Here is a 19134-nt window from a genome sequence, read left to right as displayed (position 1 = left end):
TTACTGCAATAACTTCTCAACTAGACTCCAGGCTGCTACCCATCCAGACTCTTCTCAGCTCAGCAGCCAGAATGATCCTTCTAAAAAAATATGTCACATCACGCCACTTCCCTGCCCAGAATCCTCCACCGGCTCTCAATGAGCCTTTCCATCGAGCCTCTCCAGTGGCCTTAGAGGTCCTGTGGGACTTGGCGCCCCACTCCTTTCAGCCTGTCCAACTCTCCCTCCTGCACTCCCCTTGCCCACTGGGCCCAGACCACCCTGAGCACAGGCCACTGCCCACAACATCCTGCCCAGATACCCCTGTGCCTTCCCTCTCCTCCTGCAGGGCTTTGCCCTCATGCCAGCTTCTCCATGATACCTTCTCTGGCCATACTTTCTAAATCCATAGCCCCATTCCTAGCACACCCTAGACCCTCTCCCCACCACCGATTCCCATCAACCTACCGCACACTTTACTCTCCTCACTACAATGAAGGGCAGGCATTTTGACATTTTGTTCTCTGCAGCCTCCCCAGAATGTAGAACAGTACATGGCACACGAGATCCACTTGATGCAATTATTTTTTGAATGTTGAATAAACATGAGAATAATGATGACTTATACTGTGGTAGAATGTATTTACCGAAAGCCAAACCATGAATAAATGTGGGGTTTTCTTCAAGACTTCAAAGACTAAAAACAGCTCTTGTTTTAGAGCTTTTTTTATAAGCCTCTCACTTGCTTTTTTGCATCAGAAAATTGTAACGAGCCAGAGGTGGGGGTCATAACTTTCCAGCTTCTAAAATTAATATTCAACAACGCAGGACAGAGCGCTTTCACTGATGGCATTTTATAAATCATGCGACTGAAGAAGTACCTATATGCCTGAAGTAACATCCTTTGAAAGTGCTGCCCAAGCCTCCCTGCCTCAGGCTGAGAACAGTCAAGCAATTCCAGACGAAAGAATGTGCTTCTCATGACGTTTCAGCACAAGTGCATTCAAGACACATTTATCGATCAGCAGAGATCGAATCTGTCGCCCTTTTAACAAAGGTCCAACTGAATGACCTTTAAATGTGAGATGTGTCAAAATCCAAAATGCCAAACAGAAGCCTCCTTACCTCTCAGCAGAGTCTCTGATGAGCTGCTGCAAGTCCACCTCCTGCTTCCTCAGGGTTCCAAATGAAGACTGGCTCTCTACACGGCTGCTGCCCCCCACGTTCAGCTTGACCTTCCCCAGTGCGGTATCCAGGGTTCCGCTCACATGGTTTGCAAACTTGCTCTCATATTTTACAAAGTCTGACTCCACAACCACTGGAATAAAGGAGACAAGCAAAGGAAGCTGATGATAAGGCCACCTCGGTGTCTAAGGTCATTTAGCTTTCCAAGCCTGTGCAGAGAGCCCTGGGAAGCAGCAGGCTGGCTGGCAGCCATGCTGTGTAAGAAAACAAGGCAACACGTGTGTGTGGACTGCGGGCACGCTGTGGACCAGTGGCCAGGGCTCCATTAGATGCTTTTCTCTTTCATTGGTTTTCAATTCCAATACTATAGAAAGGTGTGCAGGAAGGCCTAATGAATAAAGTGAGCACCTGTTTAACCACTATCCAGTTGGATCAATAGTCCATTTTAAGTGTGGACCTTTCCAGGGTGAAGACTGAAAAGGAACTAGACAAGGCTGACACTACACAGAGAGAGAAGAGCAGCCCCTATCCTGGACGGAGAGGATGGCCTTCCTCGGTCACATAGGCCTGTCTGGGAACATCTTACCTTTCCACCCACCAGTCTTGGGAAACAATCCCCTGGCCCTCATTACCATCTCCAACCAAATTACTCCCTTCTCATATTTATGAATCTATCTCTGACCTCTACCCAGTCTTTCAATTCCTTATCATGCAATTTCTTATCTCTTATTTCCTGATAAAGTCAGTGGACATGCCCTTTTTTTTTTTTTTAAGATGGAGTCTTGCTCTGTCTCCAAGTTAGAGTGCATTGGCACACACTCAGCTCACTGCAACCCCCGCCTCCCAGTTCAAGCGATTCTGCTGCCCCAGCTTCCCGAGTAGCTGGGACTACAGGTGTGCGACACCACGACCAGCTAATTTTCGTATTTTTAGTAGAGACAGGGTTTCACAATGTTAACCAGGATGGTCTCGATCTCTTGACCTCGTGATCTGCCCACCTTGGCCTCCCACACTGCTGGGATTACAACCGTGAGCCACCGCGTGCAGCCAACATGTCCTTTGTAAAATGATAAATGACTGATTTCATATCTGAGCTGCCAGCCTTCTCATATCTCCGGGTTTCTACTTCAATCCAACCAAAAACCAAAACCAAAAACCACCCTAAATATAGTCTCTCGCTGTGTGGTAGCTCACATCTGTAATCCCAGCAATTTAGGAGGCTTAGGCAGGAGGATCCCTTGAGGTCAGAAGTTCAAGGACGGCCTGAGCAACACCAGCTACCCTGGAGGCTGAGGTGAGGGGATCACCTGAACCCAGGAGTACAAACTTACAAGTGAGCACTGCACCTTAGCCTGGGTGACAGAGCAACAAATCTTATCTCTAAGAAAATTTTAAAAATAATTTTAAATAGTCTTTATCATCACTATTTGGTAAGGAGATATTAAGACTCCACTAGAAACTTCACACTTGGCCTTTTCCATTGTCCTGACCAAGGCACTCCTGGGCTCCTGGCTGCACTTCACAAGGGATTCAAACCCACCTGCAGTCTGAAGTCTTCTTTCCATTCACTCACTGCCCCAACGCCTATACTTCACCTACACTTCTGCCACTGCAATCAAGAAAACCCACTCCTCAACCAGGGTTAATCAGAGGTAATCACCATCCAGTGATCTTTGAAATTTACAAAATGGAGAATCATCTCCCATACAACCACCCTGAAATAAGAATGGTATAAAATGTACTCTATTCAGGCCTTTTGTTAATATGTCATGGAAAACAAGCACTTTGGAAAATGCTTTGGGAAGAAAGGCAGAGCCAGATATAAAGAGGTTAGGATTATATCCCTACTCTAATACTACTAACTGGGAGAACTTGGGTAATAGTCATTTTCCTGAACCTCAGACTTTCATGTGCAAGCTGGAGATAATCAATGGTACCTACCTGATGGGTTCTGCTGCAGGTTTGTGTATGTAAAGCATGTAAGGCAGAGCCTCACACATAGCAAAGGCTCAACCTCTCCACGTGTTTAGGCCAGAGAAATATCACTTTCTGATAAACAGGACAGTCCTAGGTTCTACAAAGTACAGCAAACACAGAAATTCTATCTTCAGGACACAGGTCTGGTCTTAGGCTTATTACCACTCCTGGAAACTCTGTCCCCAAGACTGGACTCCACAGAAGGAAGGAACAGTCAAGATTTGCCTGTGTTCTGAAAACTCACTCTAGACACACCTCCAAAGATGATGTCATTTGTGCACACTTATGCATCAAGGCATCAACTGTTGCTGGTAGAAGGGAAGAAATGAGGGGACCAACAGGTCACCACTTAGACTACCAACACCAAATCACCACCCTACACCCTCACAGCCCTCGGCAACACACGTGCCAGTGAGGTTGCGAATGGGAAAAAATAACAAAGTTGAAGCATCCTGGCTCTGCCCAGGAGACAAAATAGAAGACACTTCTCATCACCACCCTAAAACCAACAGGACACAGAATCCAGGATGAGCTCTGACCCCAGATGAGGAGCATGCTCAGGGATTCCTCCCCTGTAGTGATGGCCACTGGCCTCGCCAAAGCAGCACAAGTCTCTGTGATCTTTCAGGACACCACAAAAGAGGCATTTCACATTGCAGAACAGAAAAACTCCAATTACTCAGGAGTTCCTGGTCTATTTTGTCATTTTTTTCCTCTTGTTCCTTTTCATATTTAGTTATTTCACCATTCGATAGAAGTTCTACCAGAAAACACACAAATTCCTGAAGGGGAGGGTGATGAAAAATTAATATCAATTCATCTGCCTATTGTGTGGCAGCTCTGACGAGCTGACTGCAGACAGCACTGGCTGGAATCCTTTCCTGGAAGAAAGCTTGAAGATTATCTGTAACTCAAATTATCTCCTCTACCTCTTTTCCCCTGTAATAGAGATGTAATCACAAAATTATAGAGAATTCTAGAGCTGAAAGAAGATTCAGACATCATTTTGTCCAATAACTAAGAGTTGATGATATTTTCGTATATCACCACGTTCCAAAAAGTGATGTAGCAATGAGTAAGTACCAAGTCTTCAAAAAGTTCCCATCCTCTGGTCCAGTAATTCTCTAAGAATTTATGCTATAGCAGTTGCCTAAAAACTACAACAAAAATAAAATAAAAATGCTCACTGCAGCCTTATTAATTATTATTATTATTTTGGAGACAAAGGCTCAGTCTGTTGCCCAGGCGGGAATGAAGTGGTACAATCATGCTCACTTCAGCCTCAACCTCCTGGTTCAAGTGATCCTCCTCTTGAGTAGCTGGGACTGCAGGTGCATGCCATTGTGCCTGGCTAATTTTTCTATTTTTTGTAGAGATGAGGTTTGGCCACGTTGCCCAGGCTAGTCTCGAACTCCTGGGCTCAAGCAATCCACCCACCTTGGCCTCCCAAAGTGCTGGAATTACAGGCATGAGCCACTGCACCCAGTCTCAATGTTACTTATTAAGCACTAAATTGTAATGGTTAAGCAAATTAGTGTACATATAACTCAAAGAATATTATGTGTTTGTTAAAAATTGTATTTAAAAATATTTAAATCTATGGGGGAAAACAATGTTAAGTAAAAAATAAATAAGGAGTATGTAAAAATTATATACAGCATTTTTTTTTGAGATGGAGTCTCACTGTATCACCCAGGCTGTAGTGCAGTGCTGTGATCTTAGCTCACTACAACCTCTGCCACCCAGGTTCAAGTGATTCTCCTGCCTCAGTCTCCCCAGTAGCTGGGATTACAGGCGCCTGTCACCACACCCAGCTACTTTTTGTATTATTAGTACAGATGGGGTTTCACCATGTTGGCCAGGCCAGTCTTGAACTCCTGACCTTGTGATAGACCCAACTCAGCCTCCCAAAGTGCTGGGATTACAGGCGTGAGCCACCGCATCTGGCCTACAGTATATTTTTAATTTTGTTATTAAAAATTAGATGCAGAGAAATAAAAGGCTACAAACCAAGTGTTAATGGGAATTAACACACGATGGCAGAATTTTTCATTTTTGAAATTTCTTCTTCATCTCTTTCTATATTTAATACTGTACTGTAACAATACATGTGATCCTATTTTTGATGTCTGACTGCTGTCAGCTTCTGAGGCCCCATTCCTCCTCCTCTTTCTTTTGCACATCTGGACAGGTGTTAAAAGCTTCCAGGTGCTCTGCCCATGGTGTCAGTGAAACCTCAAACCACATCAGCCCATCCCCCATGCAGGGACCAGTGCCCATCTGCACTCACTAATCACAATAAAAGCAGAGCCCATCCTCATCCCCTTCTCTGTAGCCATTTTTGGACCAGCTTTAGAGCCTGTCTTGCTTTCCCTAGAAAGCATCATTATGTGAATACTAAAATTTTTCATACCTTTTTTTTTTTTTTTTTTTTGAGATGGAGTTTCACTCTTGTTACCCAGGCTGGAGTGCAGTGGCATGATCTCAGCTCACCGCAACCTCCGCCTCCTGGGTTCAGGCAATTCTCCTGCCTCAGCCTCCTGAGTAGCTGGGATTACAGGCACGCGCCACCATGCCCAGCTAATTTTTTGTATTTTTAGTAGAGACAGGGTTTCACCATGTTGACCAGGATGGTCTCGATCTCTTGACCTCGTGATCCACCCGCCTCAGCCTCCCAAAGTGCTGGGATTACAGGCGTGAGCCACCACGCCTGGCCTGATTTTCACACCTTTTTGATGGGTATGTGGCATCATCAGTTCAACACCAAACGACATTTGGGTGGGTGATCCACCCCACTTCTGCTGAGTGGCCACAACATGTACAGTAAGCATGTATTACTTTTATACTAAAACCACTATTATAAAACCTGGGGATGGTGGGTGATACCTGTAATCCCAGCATTTTGGGAGGCCAAGGTGAGAGGATTGCTTGAACCTAGGAGTTGGAGGCCAGCCTGGGCAACATAGCAAAACTCCAAATTAAAAATGAAAAAATTAGCTGGGTGTGTTGGTGCACATGCGTGTCATGTCAGTCCTGCAGAATTTTGGTCATTTTAAGAAAGGATATGTTTTTAAGATGACAAACAGGAGAATTCATTATTAAGTATCTAGACTCAAGGCAATCAATACGTGCATAAAAGAATCATCATCACTGGGCGCAGTGGCTCACGCCTGTAATCCCAGCACTTTGGGAGGCTGAGGCGGGCAGATCACAAGGTCAAGAGATCGAGACCATCCTGGCCAACATGGCGAAACCCCATCTCTATTAAAAATACAAAACTTAGCTGGGTGTGGTGGTACATGCCTATAGTACCAGTTACTTGGGAGGCTGAGGCAGGAGAATCACTTAAAAACTGGGAGGCAGAGGTTACAATGAGCCAAGATCAAGTAATCCTAGCACTTTGGGAGACCAAAGTTGGAGAATCACTTGAGGTCAGGAGTTTGAGACCGGGCTGGCCAACATGGTGAAACCCTGTCTTCACTAAAAACACAAAAATTAGCTGGGCGTGGTGATGGGTACTTGTAATCCCAGCTGCTCAGGAGGCTGAGGCAGGAGAACCACTCGAACCCAGGAGGCGGACGTTGCAGTGAGCCAAGATTATGTCATTGCACTCCAGCCTGGACAACAGAGACTCTGTGTCAAAAAAAATAATCATCATCATCATCTGTTCTGGGACTAACTGTAGAATATATCCAAGGAAACATACCTGGACTTGGAAATTGGTCTTCTTTGAGTACATCGCCAAGGGTGATGGATAAAAACTGGTACTTGGGCCTCTGCCAGCACCAGAATCTCTTCTTTTTTGTCACCAGACTTAGAAGCTGTAACTTATCAGAGTCATTCAAATTTGATACTGCAATCAGGTCACCATCAGCATCAACTTCTCTAAGAAAATTCTTTGTTGCTTTGGCAAACATTTTGAAAGCTCCAGATTACCTGAAAAAGTAAAATTATCCTAAAAATCAAGTGAGAAGTTACTATTTTGTGGCTTTTTTCCCCAAAATTATTGTATTTCTCCCTATTCACAACAGTTCACATGAAACAGTACCTTCTTCTTAGAAGACCCTCTAGTTTGACTTTAGCTTATAATAAAGAACTCAAACAGATATTGAAAGAACATGCATGTACCAGTCAGGATATGCTAGGGTATGCTTCAGAAACAAACGACCCCTAAATCTTATAACAATAAGGGCTTATTTTTTGCTCCTAATACATGCTCAATACAGGGGTACAAGAGAGTTTTGTTTATTGGTGTTACTCAGGGATCCAGATGGAAGGGAAAGCCTGTATCTTGAACATTATCAATCAATATCCAACAGGAAAGAGAGTTCTGGAAGGTTTCACACCAGCAATTAAATGATCTGGCCCAAAAGTGACACAAGGCAGGTCCTTTACAACTTGTCAGAACTAGTCACATGGCCTCAGCCAACAATAAGGGCCAGAAAATACAATTTTATCAAGAATCTGCAAGGTAGGCTGGTAATGGTGGGTGATATCTGTAATCCCAGCATTTTGGGAGGCTGAGGTGGGAGGACTGATTGAGCCCAGGAGTTGCAGACCAGCCTGGGCAACACAGCAAAACTGCAAATTAAAAATTAAAAAATTAGTTGGGTGTGTTGGCACATACCTGTAGTCCCAGCTACTCAGGAGGCTAAGGTGGGAGGATTGCTTGAGCCCAGGAGTTCAAAACTGCAGTGAGCCATGATCATGTCACTGCACTCCAGCCTGGGTGACAGTGCAAGATCCTGTCTTAAAAAGGCAGAGAGCTGGGAATATTTGCTGAACAACAACATACTGACTACTGCAATAGATAGCTTACTTATGACTACTTCTTTGAAAGGTCAAAGGTGCTTTTTCTCTACACTGTGTGATTTCTCATATTCAGAAATAAAAAGTAGCTATGGCTTTTTAACCCAGAAAATAAAGGCACTGTCATACATTAGCAGGAGGGGAAAAGAAGAGACACATTGGAAGATCTAAAAGGGAAAATACTAAATTCAGTGGAAGCAGTGGAGTATTTAATAAATGCTGTTGGAAAAATGGGCTAACCATGTGGAAAGAAAAAAAATTGAATTCCTCTCTCATACCATATATAAAGCAGATACTCAATGAAATCAAGAGGTTTATTTGAGGAAAAATGAAACTGAAAGTACTAGAAAAAAATAGAGAAATATTTGTACATCACAGGATCAGAAGGGCCTTTAGAAAGACAAAGGGCAAACTGAGAAAATAAGTGCAATATTTATGACAGGGAATAAAAATTCTTAATATATATTTTTAAAACTTTTATAAATCAAGTTATCAAATACTTACTCCAAGAGAAACACAGGCAACAGTTCTAAACCATTCACAATACACGAACTGCACATAGCCCAACATATACAGACACTCACATATATAATAAAACATCACCACACAAAAAGAAAGCAACATTTTTAAAAACTATCCATAGTCAAAATGAAAAGCTCTAATGGACAAGAACTTCGTTTCATTTTTACCTGCACCCTGGCGCTTGACACAGTTGCAGAGTCACATAGCTCTCTCAGGATTTGAGAGATGAAAGCAAGCTCAGACTTCAGTTCAATCCATTTAACATGAGTCTCCTCCAGGGCATGGGAAACCATTAGTCTTGTGGATCACAAGTTCTTTTCTAAAGTATCATTTCTTAGATTATGAAGCAGTAGCTACCTGACCCTGTTCTTGTAGATCAACACTAGGAATGAACATTTAAGGAAGAAATTCTAAACATGCAAGGAAGTTCCTTTCCGATAAGGTGAACTGCAAGGCCGCATAACTAAGGATGCTCAGGCTGTCATCTCTCATTAGTCTGTCACTATGCTATGCTTAAGAATCTTGCATTCAATGGAATACTCATTTATTTATTTACCAAATAATTAACTGAATCACTCACTAATTTTTCTTGAGTACCAACTATACTAGATACTGTGTTTAAGCACTTAGGATACAGAGACAAAAAATAATTTCTCTCCTCAATGAGCTCCTACTTTGGTGGCCAGATGGAGAAATAAACAGCTTTTATGTTAGTTTTATGTTAGCTACTAGCAGAGATTGTTCCAGGGAAAGAACCAAAAAAAGAGGCATCTAAATCTATTGGAGAGAGGCATCGGGCCACAGAAGTCCTCCTGAAGGAGCCGACATCCAAGCTGCATTTTGTAGGCTGAGTAGAAGCAAGCCTGGTGAAGGAGCACAGTATGGATGCTGCAGCTGAGCAGCAGTCATTAGGAAAGCACAGAATTTGTGGGAGGTGGTGGAGGGATGGGGAAGACAGTGCCAGGCAAATGGGTTACCGGTGAGCTTGAGATGGTCCAGGAGACCTTGTGTTGTATTGATCTGCCATCCACCAATTCGATAAACTGAAACAACTGGTCAAGCTCTGAGCTTGACTCTTTCACTGGAATGCAGCATTCCAGAGTGCAGAAGGACCAGGGACACAGCCAGGGAGGCCCCCCAATCCATGTCCTGCATCTCCTGCAGGGGAACCAGGGAAGCAGGAGCCATTGGAGGGTGTGAGATCAGAATGGTCCCTTAGAAAAAATCTTCTAGAAGCAAAATAGGAAAGGAAAGGCAGGGGAGCAAGATTAGAGACACATAAAAAGTGGCAATGCTCTGGACTAGATCAGTGGCATGAGGACAGAAAAGACACTGGTGGCCAGGAGCGGTGGCTCACACCTGTAATCCCAGCATTTTGGGAAGTCAAGGCGGGTGGATCACCTGAGGTTGGGAGTTCAAGACCAGCCTGACCAACATGGAGAAACACCGTCTCTACTAAAATTGTAAAATTAGCCAGGTATAGTGGTACATGCCTGTAATCCCACCTACTCCAGAGGCTGAGGCAGGAGAATCGCTTGAACCTGGGAGGCGGATGTTGCAGTGAGCCTAGGTAGCGCCATTGCACTCCAGCCTGAGCAACAAGACTGAAACTCCATCTCAAAAAAAAAAAAAAGAGAAGACACTGATTTGGTGAGGGGTGGGGATGAAAGAAAGAAGGCTCCGTGGGGCATCTTCAGGTATCTCAGGTGCGGGCTGGAAGATGGGAAGGAAAAGCCAGTTACCAAGAGAGGGAATTCGAACGGAACAGATTTACTTTGCCAAACACGGGACTGGGTCTCCCTGACGGCCTGTGAGAGCTCGTCCTGCTAGCCCAGGAGAAGAGCCAGAGAAGGATCTGCTTTAGTTGACCACTGTTGTCAGAATCTCCACTGTTATGGCTTCTGTTCTTTTCTGGGGCAGGCTGAAAGAGAGTTCACTCAATTGCCTTCAGATCCAAAAGGTTTCTGTAGAAACCAAATCAGGCTTGCCATTAAAAAACAAAATGGAACCCATCTGCTGTGGGTGGGAAGACTTCAGTAAAGACACCAGTCCTCCCTGACAGAGTTTATATGGTAAAAAGAGGAAATTCCTAAATTAATCTTTCATTTTTTTTGCTAACATTAAACAGCTAATTTGCCCTCTTGGCAGGGTAGGGGACTTTAGGGGGAGTGACTGGATGTGGTTATTTTTATTGCTTTGTAGGTTTTTATTAGACTCAGACTTTCCAATCATGAGACTCGGAGAATACTCTCCTAGTGAATTTAGAGGTTTCTTTATTACTATTATGTGTGAATTATACTTACATGGCTCAAAAATCTAAATTACGTAAAAGGACACACTGAGAAATCCCATTCCTACCCATGTCCCAGCAATGCTTTCACCCCTCTACCCCTTCAGTCATATTTCTTTCACACTTCTTTACACAGGGGTAGTTGAAAGGAGTCTGCACACTGCTTAGCACCTTGCTGTCTGCCACATACTCCCTCACGCAGAGAGGTACCATTGTGCACTTGACTTGTCCCATGTTGCTGACCACTTGGGTTATTTCTAAATTTTTGTTATATTAAAGATGTCAGCCAGGCGTGGTGGATCATGCTTGCAATCCCAGCACTTTGGGAGGCTGAGGCGGGCAGATCACCTGAGATCAGGAGTTAGTGACCAGCCTGGCCAACATGGTGAAACCCGGTCTCTACCAAAAATACAAAAATTAGCTGGACGTGATGGCAGGCATCTGTAATCCCAGCCACTTGGGAGGCTGAGGCAGGAGAATCGCTTGAACCGGGGAGGCAGAGGTCGCAGTGAGCCAAGATCATGGCACTGCACTCCAGCCTGGTAGACAAGAGTAAAACTGTCTCAAAAGAAAAAAAAAGTCCCCAGTGAGTACCCCATACAGATGTCCTCTTCATAAACAAGTATATCTGAAGGGTAGATCCCTAGAAGAGGGACTGCTAGAACAATGGGTAAATGCATCTATAATTTTAGGAGTTGCGCTCTTCTGTACTCTGACCAATGATGTACAAAAGTATCCATCTTAGCAACAGTATATCATTAGACTTTTGGATTCTTGCCAGGTGTGATAAGTGAGAAGTGGAATCTCAGCCTAGTTTTAGGTTATTTTAATACAAATAAAATCAAGTATGTTTTATTTTGTTGAAAGGTTTTCTGTATTTCAACTGTTATATCCTTTGCTCATTTTCTATTCTTGCTTTTGGCTTTATTTCCAGGAACTTTTGAAATAATAAATCAACAAAAATATAGGCTAGGAATGTAACACAACAGAGTTCTTCATGCAGCATTAGGGGGGAATACACTATCGCCATCTTTCTCAAACACCTAAGGTAACTAGTCAGCCAGGAGAAAGATTAAACAATATGGCCAGGTCCAAATGAATGTAGGATCTAGAACCCAAGTTGCCTCGCACAGACAAGTATGATCATGTCTCAGCCAAAAGTCAGACTTTGGATTCAAATTTCCATGACACTCCCATTTGGGAGAAGATAAAATGGCCTTAGGAGACATCATACTCAAATAGCTCACGGCCTAAACACTCCTGCACTTCACAGTTGTTACGAAGATCACGGGCTCTCACAGAAAACCTTAAAAGTATTATTAGCAGCCGGGTGCGGTGGCTCATGCCTGTAATCCCAGCACTTCGGGAGGCCGAGGCAGGCGGATCACCTGAGGTCAGGAGTTCAAGACCAGCCTGGCCAACATGGTGAAACCCCATCTCTACTAAAAATACAAAAATTATCTGGGCATGGTGGTGGGCACCCGTAATCCCAGCTACTTGGGAGGCTGAGGCAGGAGAATCGCTTGAACCCGGAAGGCAGAGGTTGCAGTGAGCTGAGATCATGCCACTGCACTCCAACCTGGACAACAAGAGTGAAATTCCATCTCAAAGAAAAATTAAATAAAAAATTATATTAGCAAACAGTACTTATTCACTTGTCTGTCTGGCTTCCCAGCTCAAAGCAGATGAGAACTCAAAAAGTGAAAGCAAATACAGTAAGGATATCCTAGCTCATGTCAGACTCCTAGGTAAGAAACCAAGGGGGAAAACACCAAGAAAGCAAGACAGTGACACAAAGTTAGCAAAGCACACAGCCAAGTGGAGCCGCTGGGAACAAAGAATCTTAAAAATAGTTGCCAATGTAATAACCACAGGAGAAGATACCTATATTCACTACTGCCTGTGAAGACTGATTCAGAGTCATGAATTATCCAGCTTTTGAATTAGAAGAGAGAGCTCATTCTTTCTCACACTCCATTCAGGATTCTTCAGAGCAGCTCTGGTTGAACCCTGGTCCTCTGCTTGAACAGTTCTACAGAAGAAACCTCAACATCAAAATACTCTAGACAAAGAGAGGGGCAACTGTGGAGTGCCTGCGGCTTACTGCTTTACACACATTTCCTTATTTCATCTTCACAATAACTCCATGAATTAGGCATCGTCCACATTTTATAGATGAGGAAGCTGGAAAGATGTTAAGTAAGTTGCCCAGGATCACAAGAAAGAGAGGCATCTGGGAGCTGGCCTGGACCCATTAGGCCCTGGTGTGGCTGACTATGAATAATGTCACAGAGCATCAATATCAGGCAGGTCCACTCCTGTCATGATGAATCAACATGAAAACAAGGCTGCTCTGTAATCAGACCTGAAAACAGACAAAGCATGAACATGCTCAAAGCACAAAAATGATCTAATACCATCCCCCTTCCAATCATTAGCAGTCCTAATGAGTGACTGCTGCTTCTTGACCAATCACAGCTGTAGCCTTGCTCTGGCCTTCTCTCCTTTTTGATGAGAAATATGAGGATACTCAATCACAGAATTTCCCCTGCTTCCTGACCACATCCAATCAGAGCAAAGCCCTCTTTCCTCAATTCACCTACTACATGCCCAAACCCTCGTCCATTCTAACACCTCTTACTGAGACATCTCAGAGTTCCCCGTGAGGGAGCTCACTGCAAGGAGAAATAAACCAACCCATTGACCTGTCGGTGTGTTCCTGGTAGTCTTTGTCTGGAGGGCATTGAATACCACAGAGAATTAGTGGTCAGCCAAGATTCCATCCCAGCTCTGCCTGACTCCAAAGCCTGTGCTCCTGGCCACTCCGCTCTGCTGGCTCCCTGTTCAGCTTTTCTCTGTTCTAATGTGGTCTCACATGATTCATTCTGTAGCAGAAGAAAGTGTCCTTGAAAGGGTGAACCTCAGTTATGGTGGAAACAAAAGTCTTTGCTATGGAACATGTGTCATCTCCTATTTGCGGAGATGAAACATGGCTGTACTTGTCTACTTGTCTCACTGTTAACAATTTCAGCACACTTTGAATTAGTTTTAGTTTTCTAGGCAGCAAAGTGCAATTAGGTCTATTAAACTAAAACAGGTATCTTCATATCTTCTGATGCCTACAGCCCACTACCTGAGCTCATTTTTAATAAAAAGACAAATTAATATTTCATAATTTCTTTCTAAAATAAAAATCAGTATGTGAACTTAATGATGGTCAGAATACAGGCATCATCTTGAAAAGAGAGGAGAGTGAGGCAGCAAAGGCTTTGGGGAAGTGGAGTGGGTAACAGAAAACAGCCTGGGTAAGAATAAAGATAGGGTGTGGTGGCAGGAACCTGTGGCCTTAGCTACGTGTGGCCGGGAGGATCTTTTGAGCCCAGGAATTCAAGGCCTCAGTGAGTGAGGACAGCGCCATTGCACTTCAGCCTCCATGACAGAGCCAACCTTCTCTCAACAACAACAACAACAACAAGAGCCTAGCTAAGGGACAGTGGCTGAGGGGCTGGGTGCTCTCTCTCAGATCTACCTGATGGTCTGGGCTCAACTTCTCCCAGCCCCTTTCCTTTAGGAAAAAAGCTTGGTGCTGGTGGTGGTGGATTGTGAAGACAATTTCACTCTTCTGCTTCTTCTCCAATCCCTTTCATTCCACTTGGACTTGGCCATCTGTCTGTCCCGCCGCCTGCCTGCCTCTGGATGACAGTGACCCCAAGGCATCCATCCCTTTAACTACCCCATTCACTATAGTGGACAGAGTCTGGAGGAATGGGTGGTGTGTTCAGTCAACAACCGACGCTTTTCTAAGAGGTGCCCTCTCGTCTTTCCTCTCTGGGGTGCAGATGGCAAGCGGCTCTGGAAAGGGTCAAGGGTCCAAAGGAAGAGTAGGCCAAGGAAGCCTCGCGGGCAGCGTCGAGAGCCATCCCAGCGCTAGCCGGGCACACCAAGGCGGGCTTGGCCTCCTCCCCAAGCTCGGGGCCCTCTAGATACCGAAGCAAGGCGATTAGGGACTCTTTTCCTCCAGAGAAACCGAACTCCGTATCTGCTCCAAGGCCCGCTTCCCTGCACACGCGCCCCTGAGCCGGGAGAGCCTTCGCAGCACCCAGAGAAGAGACCGACCGCAAGACAAAGGATGGACGAGTGGGGCGGGGGGGGGCGGGGGAGGGAACCAAAGTACCAGCTGCGCTTGCAACATCCAAGGAAGGAAGTGGCGGCGGGGAGGGGATGCTAGTGCGAGGGGGGCGGGACGCGGTGATGGGAGGGGGACCCGGCCGGGAATGCAGGAGGCGAGGGGCGCGACGGGACCCGCCATTCCAGCGGCCGGGCAGCCAAAGGATTCGTCTCCCCTAGGAAGGAGCGAGGGGAGGGGGGTCCCAGAGAGAAAGCGCCGCGCGGCCTCAGCTGCCCCAGGCCCCGGACACCCAAAAAGGGGCCGGGGCGGAGCCCGCAGCCCGCGCCTGCCGCGCACTTACCCGCGCGCCAGCCGCTGGGTCCCAGGCAGCCGCGCGCCACGCGCCCGCCGAGTCGGAGGATCCTGCGCTGGGCCGGCCGGGGGCGGACGCTCGGGGAGGGCGGAGGGAGGGCCAGCCCGCCGGGACCTTTGCTCAGTCCCAGTGCCCCAGAGCTGCGGGACTGGCCGCCAGAGGCGGGAGGCGGGAGGAGAGGGGAGAGGGGCGCTGGGCGGGGGCTGCAGCTGCAGTTAACTGCCGGGCCGAGCCAGACCGCCCAGAAGGCCGGGAGAAAGCCGCTTCCCCTCCTTGGCGCGACTCCCTGAGAACCGGATTGCTGACGGCCCAGGGCTCGGCTACGGTCTCCGCGCACTTTTCGGGACTCACCGGGAGATGTCGGGCCTCTAGGGAAGAGTGGGCTACGCCTGCCTTCCGCGGTCGTCTCGCCTTTTGGCTGCGCGGAACCGTGGGGTTTGACAGCGGCACCTCCTTACGGGGCCGGACCCGCCACCAACAGTGGGGTGTGGACTGGCACCGCGGCTTCACGGTTCAACCAGGGAAGTCCCAGGCCTGTCCAGCCTGTGGGCGCCCCTAATGCCCGTGCCTGGAGTAGTATCTGGATGTGTGGTGTGACTGTGCCCACACTTAGGCCCGACGCTAATCAGTGGTTCATTCATGTAAACTCCACTCTAAGCTCCTTGAGGGCAAAACCAGGCGCTCTCACACAGTGGGTGCTCAAGGAATGCTGAACGAGGGAATCTGAGCAAAGCTTGTGCTCAAGCATCGCTTTCTGATGGAATGACTTAATTAGATCTTTTTGTAACAATAGGACCAGCTCAAACCGATTAGCCATTGTTTAAGTTGTTAGGGTGAGACAGAGCCAAAATCTCCCAGGCACGTGCAAGAGGGAAAGCTTTCTAACTGTGAACCCACGCGCCCCGCGGAAGGCTGCATTGGCATCACCTGGGACTGGTTAGCGATCCCAAAGACGCCTGACCCGCCCCCAGGTCCAGAAGACAGATTTCAGCTTTGCCTCCCGTCTCCTTGCCAGCTGACTGATAAAGAGCTTTTTCTTTTTTCAAAAGCCTGTTCCACAGTATTGCTTTCTGTGTGCCGCAGGTAACGAGTCCATTGCTCAGCAACACTTTGAGTCAGTAGATCATCTTCACTGTGCCATGCTCTCTACTAGGCTGAAAGCAATGAGTAAGAGAAAAATGAAATTTCTGCCCTGTGAGAGCTCACACAGAGTATGGAGTTGTGTGGCTGTCTTCAGCACTGGTCAGGGAAGGCGGGTAGAGAGGCCAGGCAGCGCTTTCCCTTGGGCCCCCCTACACTTTAAACATATCTCTAGATTGCAGTTACTCACCTCACCATAAAGCCTTTCCTGACTATCCTAATTAAAAGTGCCTCCCGCTCACCCACCCACCCACAGTAACACCTAGTTCCTCCCCTGCTTTATTTTTCTCCTTTGCATTCACCACCCTTTTGAAAAGCCTGAATGCATCCTACTTATTTCATGTATTATCCTTCTGTCCTGTAAAATGTCAGCAGCATAAGGGCAGCTGGTCTGTTCTGTTCCCTATGCCCAGCACCTAGCTTAGGGTTTGACACATGGTAGCTATCCAGTAAATAATTGTTGATTTAAGGAATGAATCCCTTTGTTTTTTTCTCCACCTAGATTGTGGGGCTATACACACATCCTTGCGGGACCCAGACAAGACAGGTGCACAATGAATGGTTGCTGGATGAAGGAGTGGTTAGAAATGGTCCATGGTGATGGGCCCCTATTTGCTAATGTGATGAAATGTTGGAAGAAAGAAAGAATCCAAGCCCTGTCAAGAGCCTTCATCTAGTGCTCGCTTAGGCAGCACATATACTAAAATTGGAACGATACAGAGATGATTAGCATGGCCCCTGTGCAAGGATGACAAGCAAATTCGTGAAGCATTCCATATTTAAAAAAAAAAAAAGAGAGAGAGAGAGACTTCATCTATGCTATTGGTTCTCTATCGTCATAAAATTATATAGTGATGACTCTGGCTTGTTATCAGAGATTATTGCTTCCCCACCTAGGGCACTGACCTTAAGAACATCCTCATAAGCAGCATGCTCATCAGGTTCCCACCCAAAAAGCCCCAGTCCTCTAGCTAGCTAGATAGGTTACTGCTTGTAATTCAGAGTGGGTCAGCTTTTTGATGCAACAGTTACTAAGTGGCTTCAAATTCTTTCACTCTTTTTTTGTCCTGCCCAGTGTTGTTTAATTAAATGCCCAAGGAAGACAGTAATAATATCAGCTGCTATCATTTATGTAGCACTTTCTACTGTCACCAAGCATGCTTCTGAGTACATTACATGCAATGACTGGCTCATTAAATCCTTACAACTATTTGGGGGTTCAAATTACAAATGAGGGAATTGAGACACAAACTGGAATGCTCACAGAGCTGGGAAGAGACAGAGCCATGATTTTAACCCAGATTGTTCAGCACCATCTGAGTTTAACCACCATAGGGCACAGACTCTCCAGAACAGAAAATAGGAAAAGCGGTAGGGGTCCCCCCACCCACGCAGTGTAGAAGCATGGTCTGTGTTGGGAGAGAGGGATGACTTGTGTTCAAGATCTCACCTGACCTCAGCCTGCTACTCTCCCTGTCCAATGGTAGGGGGATGAAAAGGACTCTGGCACAGCCATAACTTTTTTTAAATAGTTATGCTTTTTATTGTTGGTAAATGGAGTATTTGAAGATTTCAGATGAACATATACAAGATGAAAACTTTTAACCCAACTAGAAGAAGGTAAATAAAAAGAAAACATGGAACTCCAATCTTCTTACTCCATATAGATATATTCCCTTTGAAAAAATGGAGCAATGTGGAAAGAAAATCTTTGGAGTGGTCATAATGATGATAAATTGGAGCGGTCATAGTGATGATAGTAAGCATCTGCTTTCAAAAAGATTCACTATATAAACTATGTTTCACCTTACGGAACTTCTGAAACACATCTGTCGGGTGTTGTGTATTTCCTACCCTGTCCCTAGATTCTTCCTGAGGAGACAATATGCAAAGGGCAGCAAAAGTCAATAAAACTCACTACCAGGATTTATTTCGTAAATGAACACACTAATAAACCAGCTGTGCATGGCTGCCATAATTGCTCCCTAGTTCTTTGAGAACCATGTTTCGAGACCTGGTCTCTTTCAGATGAATAACCTCTGCAAAGGAGAAAAACACAGGCTTCGGATCCATCAGATTTGGGTAGAATCCAGCCTACCACTTACCAGCTAAGTGACCTTAGGCAAATTGTACACTTCCCATTTAAAAATTACTTATAGCATTGTCATGAGATTATATAAAGTACTCAGCCCATAGTAGCACTCAATAAAAATTAGTTTCCTTTCCTTTATTAATTAATTTTCAGCTAAAGTTGCCTTTAAATTAAGCCCACATTTTTCACATATGTATAATTTTGCCTTTTACCATATTGATTGCTTCCCAGAGGAATATAGCTACTAACATAAATTAAAATAAAATTTGGCATACATTGATATATATATCTTAAAACTGATTTCATTTACCTCCCTAAATCCCAAAAGTGCTTTTTAAACTGGAGATTGTATTACCAATGCATATTACCAATTACTGCTTTAAAATAAAAAGCTTTATAGAAGGTGAAATATGGTCCAGAATTAAATATTTCTCTTGGTGTCCCAACCCTCTCTTATTCAATTGCAGAGCACACGTACGGATGGAAAAAGAACTGAAATTACTTGGCAGCTAGCAAATGATCAACCAATATTGTCAAAATCGAAAGTCTTAATGCAAATATTGGACAAACAAGGAAATGTGAAATAATTTGCTGTCCCAACTATCAACTGCTATATAACAAACTACCCCAAAAATTATGGGCTTGAAACAACAACCACT

General features: G+C 45.2%; 1 protein-coding gene and 1 non-coding gene across 5 annotated transcripts in view; one reads left to right on the top strand and one right to left on the bottom strand.

Moving 5' to 3' along the window:
* GSDME (gasdermin E) overlaps window positions 1–15722 on the bottom strand; it is a 63183-nt gene extending 47461 nt beyond the window's left edge. For 2 of the 4 annotated variants that reach the window (XM_009002267.5, XM_002751479.6), the window contains exons 1-3: window positions 15232–15285; window positions 6848–7077; window positions 1105–1297 (exon numbers count right to left, since the gene is read on the bottom strand). In XM_009002267.5, coding sequence (XP_009000515.1) covers window positions 1105–1297; window positions 6848–7058 — 404 coding nt within the window. In that variant the 5' untranslated portion in view covers window positions 7059–7077; window positions 15232–15285. Of the gene's footprint in view, window positions 1–447; window positions 1298–6847; window positions 7078–15231; window positions 15286–15594 lie in introns of those variants that run through there. The other 2 variants (XM_009002266.5, XM_035253620.3) reach the window with 2 other exon arrangements.
* Window positions 15723–17059: 1337 nt separating this feature from the next.
* On the top strand, window positions 17060–17166 carry LOC118143910 (U6 spliceosomal RNA). The gene has a single exon (XR_004728395.1). It is a non-coding gene; the product is annotated as a U6 spliceosomal RNA (small nuclear RNA).
* The last annotated feature ends 1968 nt before the right edge of the window (window positions 17167–19134 follow it).

Source organism: Callithrix jacchus, chromosome 11, assembly GCF_049354715.1.
Source record: "Callithrix jacchus isolate 240 chromosome 11, calJac240_pri, whole genome shotgun sequence".
Lineage (NCBI taxonomy): Eukaryota > Metazoa > Chordata > Mammalia > Primates > Cebidae > Callithrix > Callithrix jacchus.
This window is presented reverse-complemented; position numbering and strand designations above follow the sequence as displayed.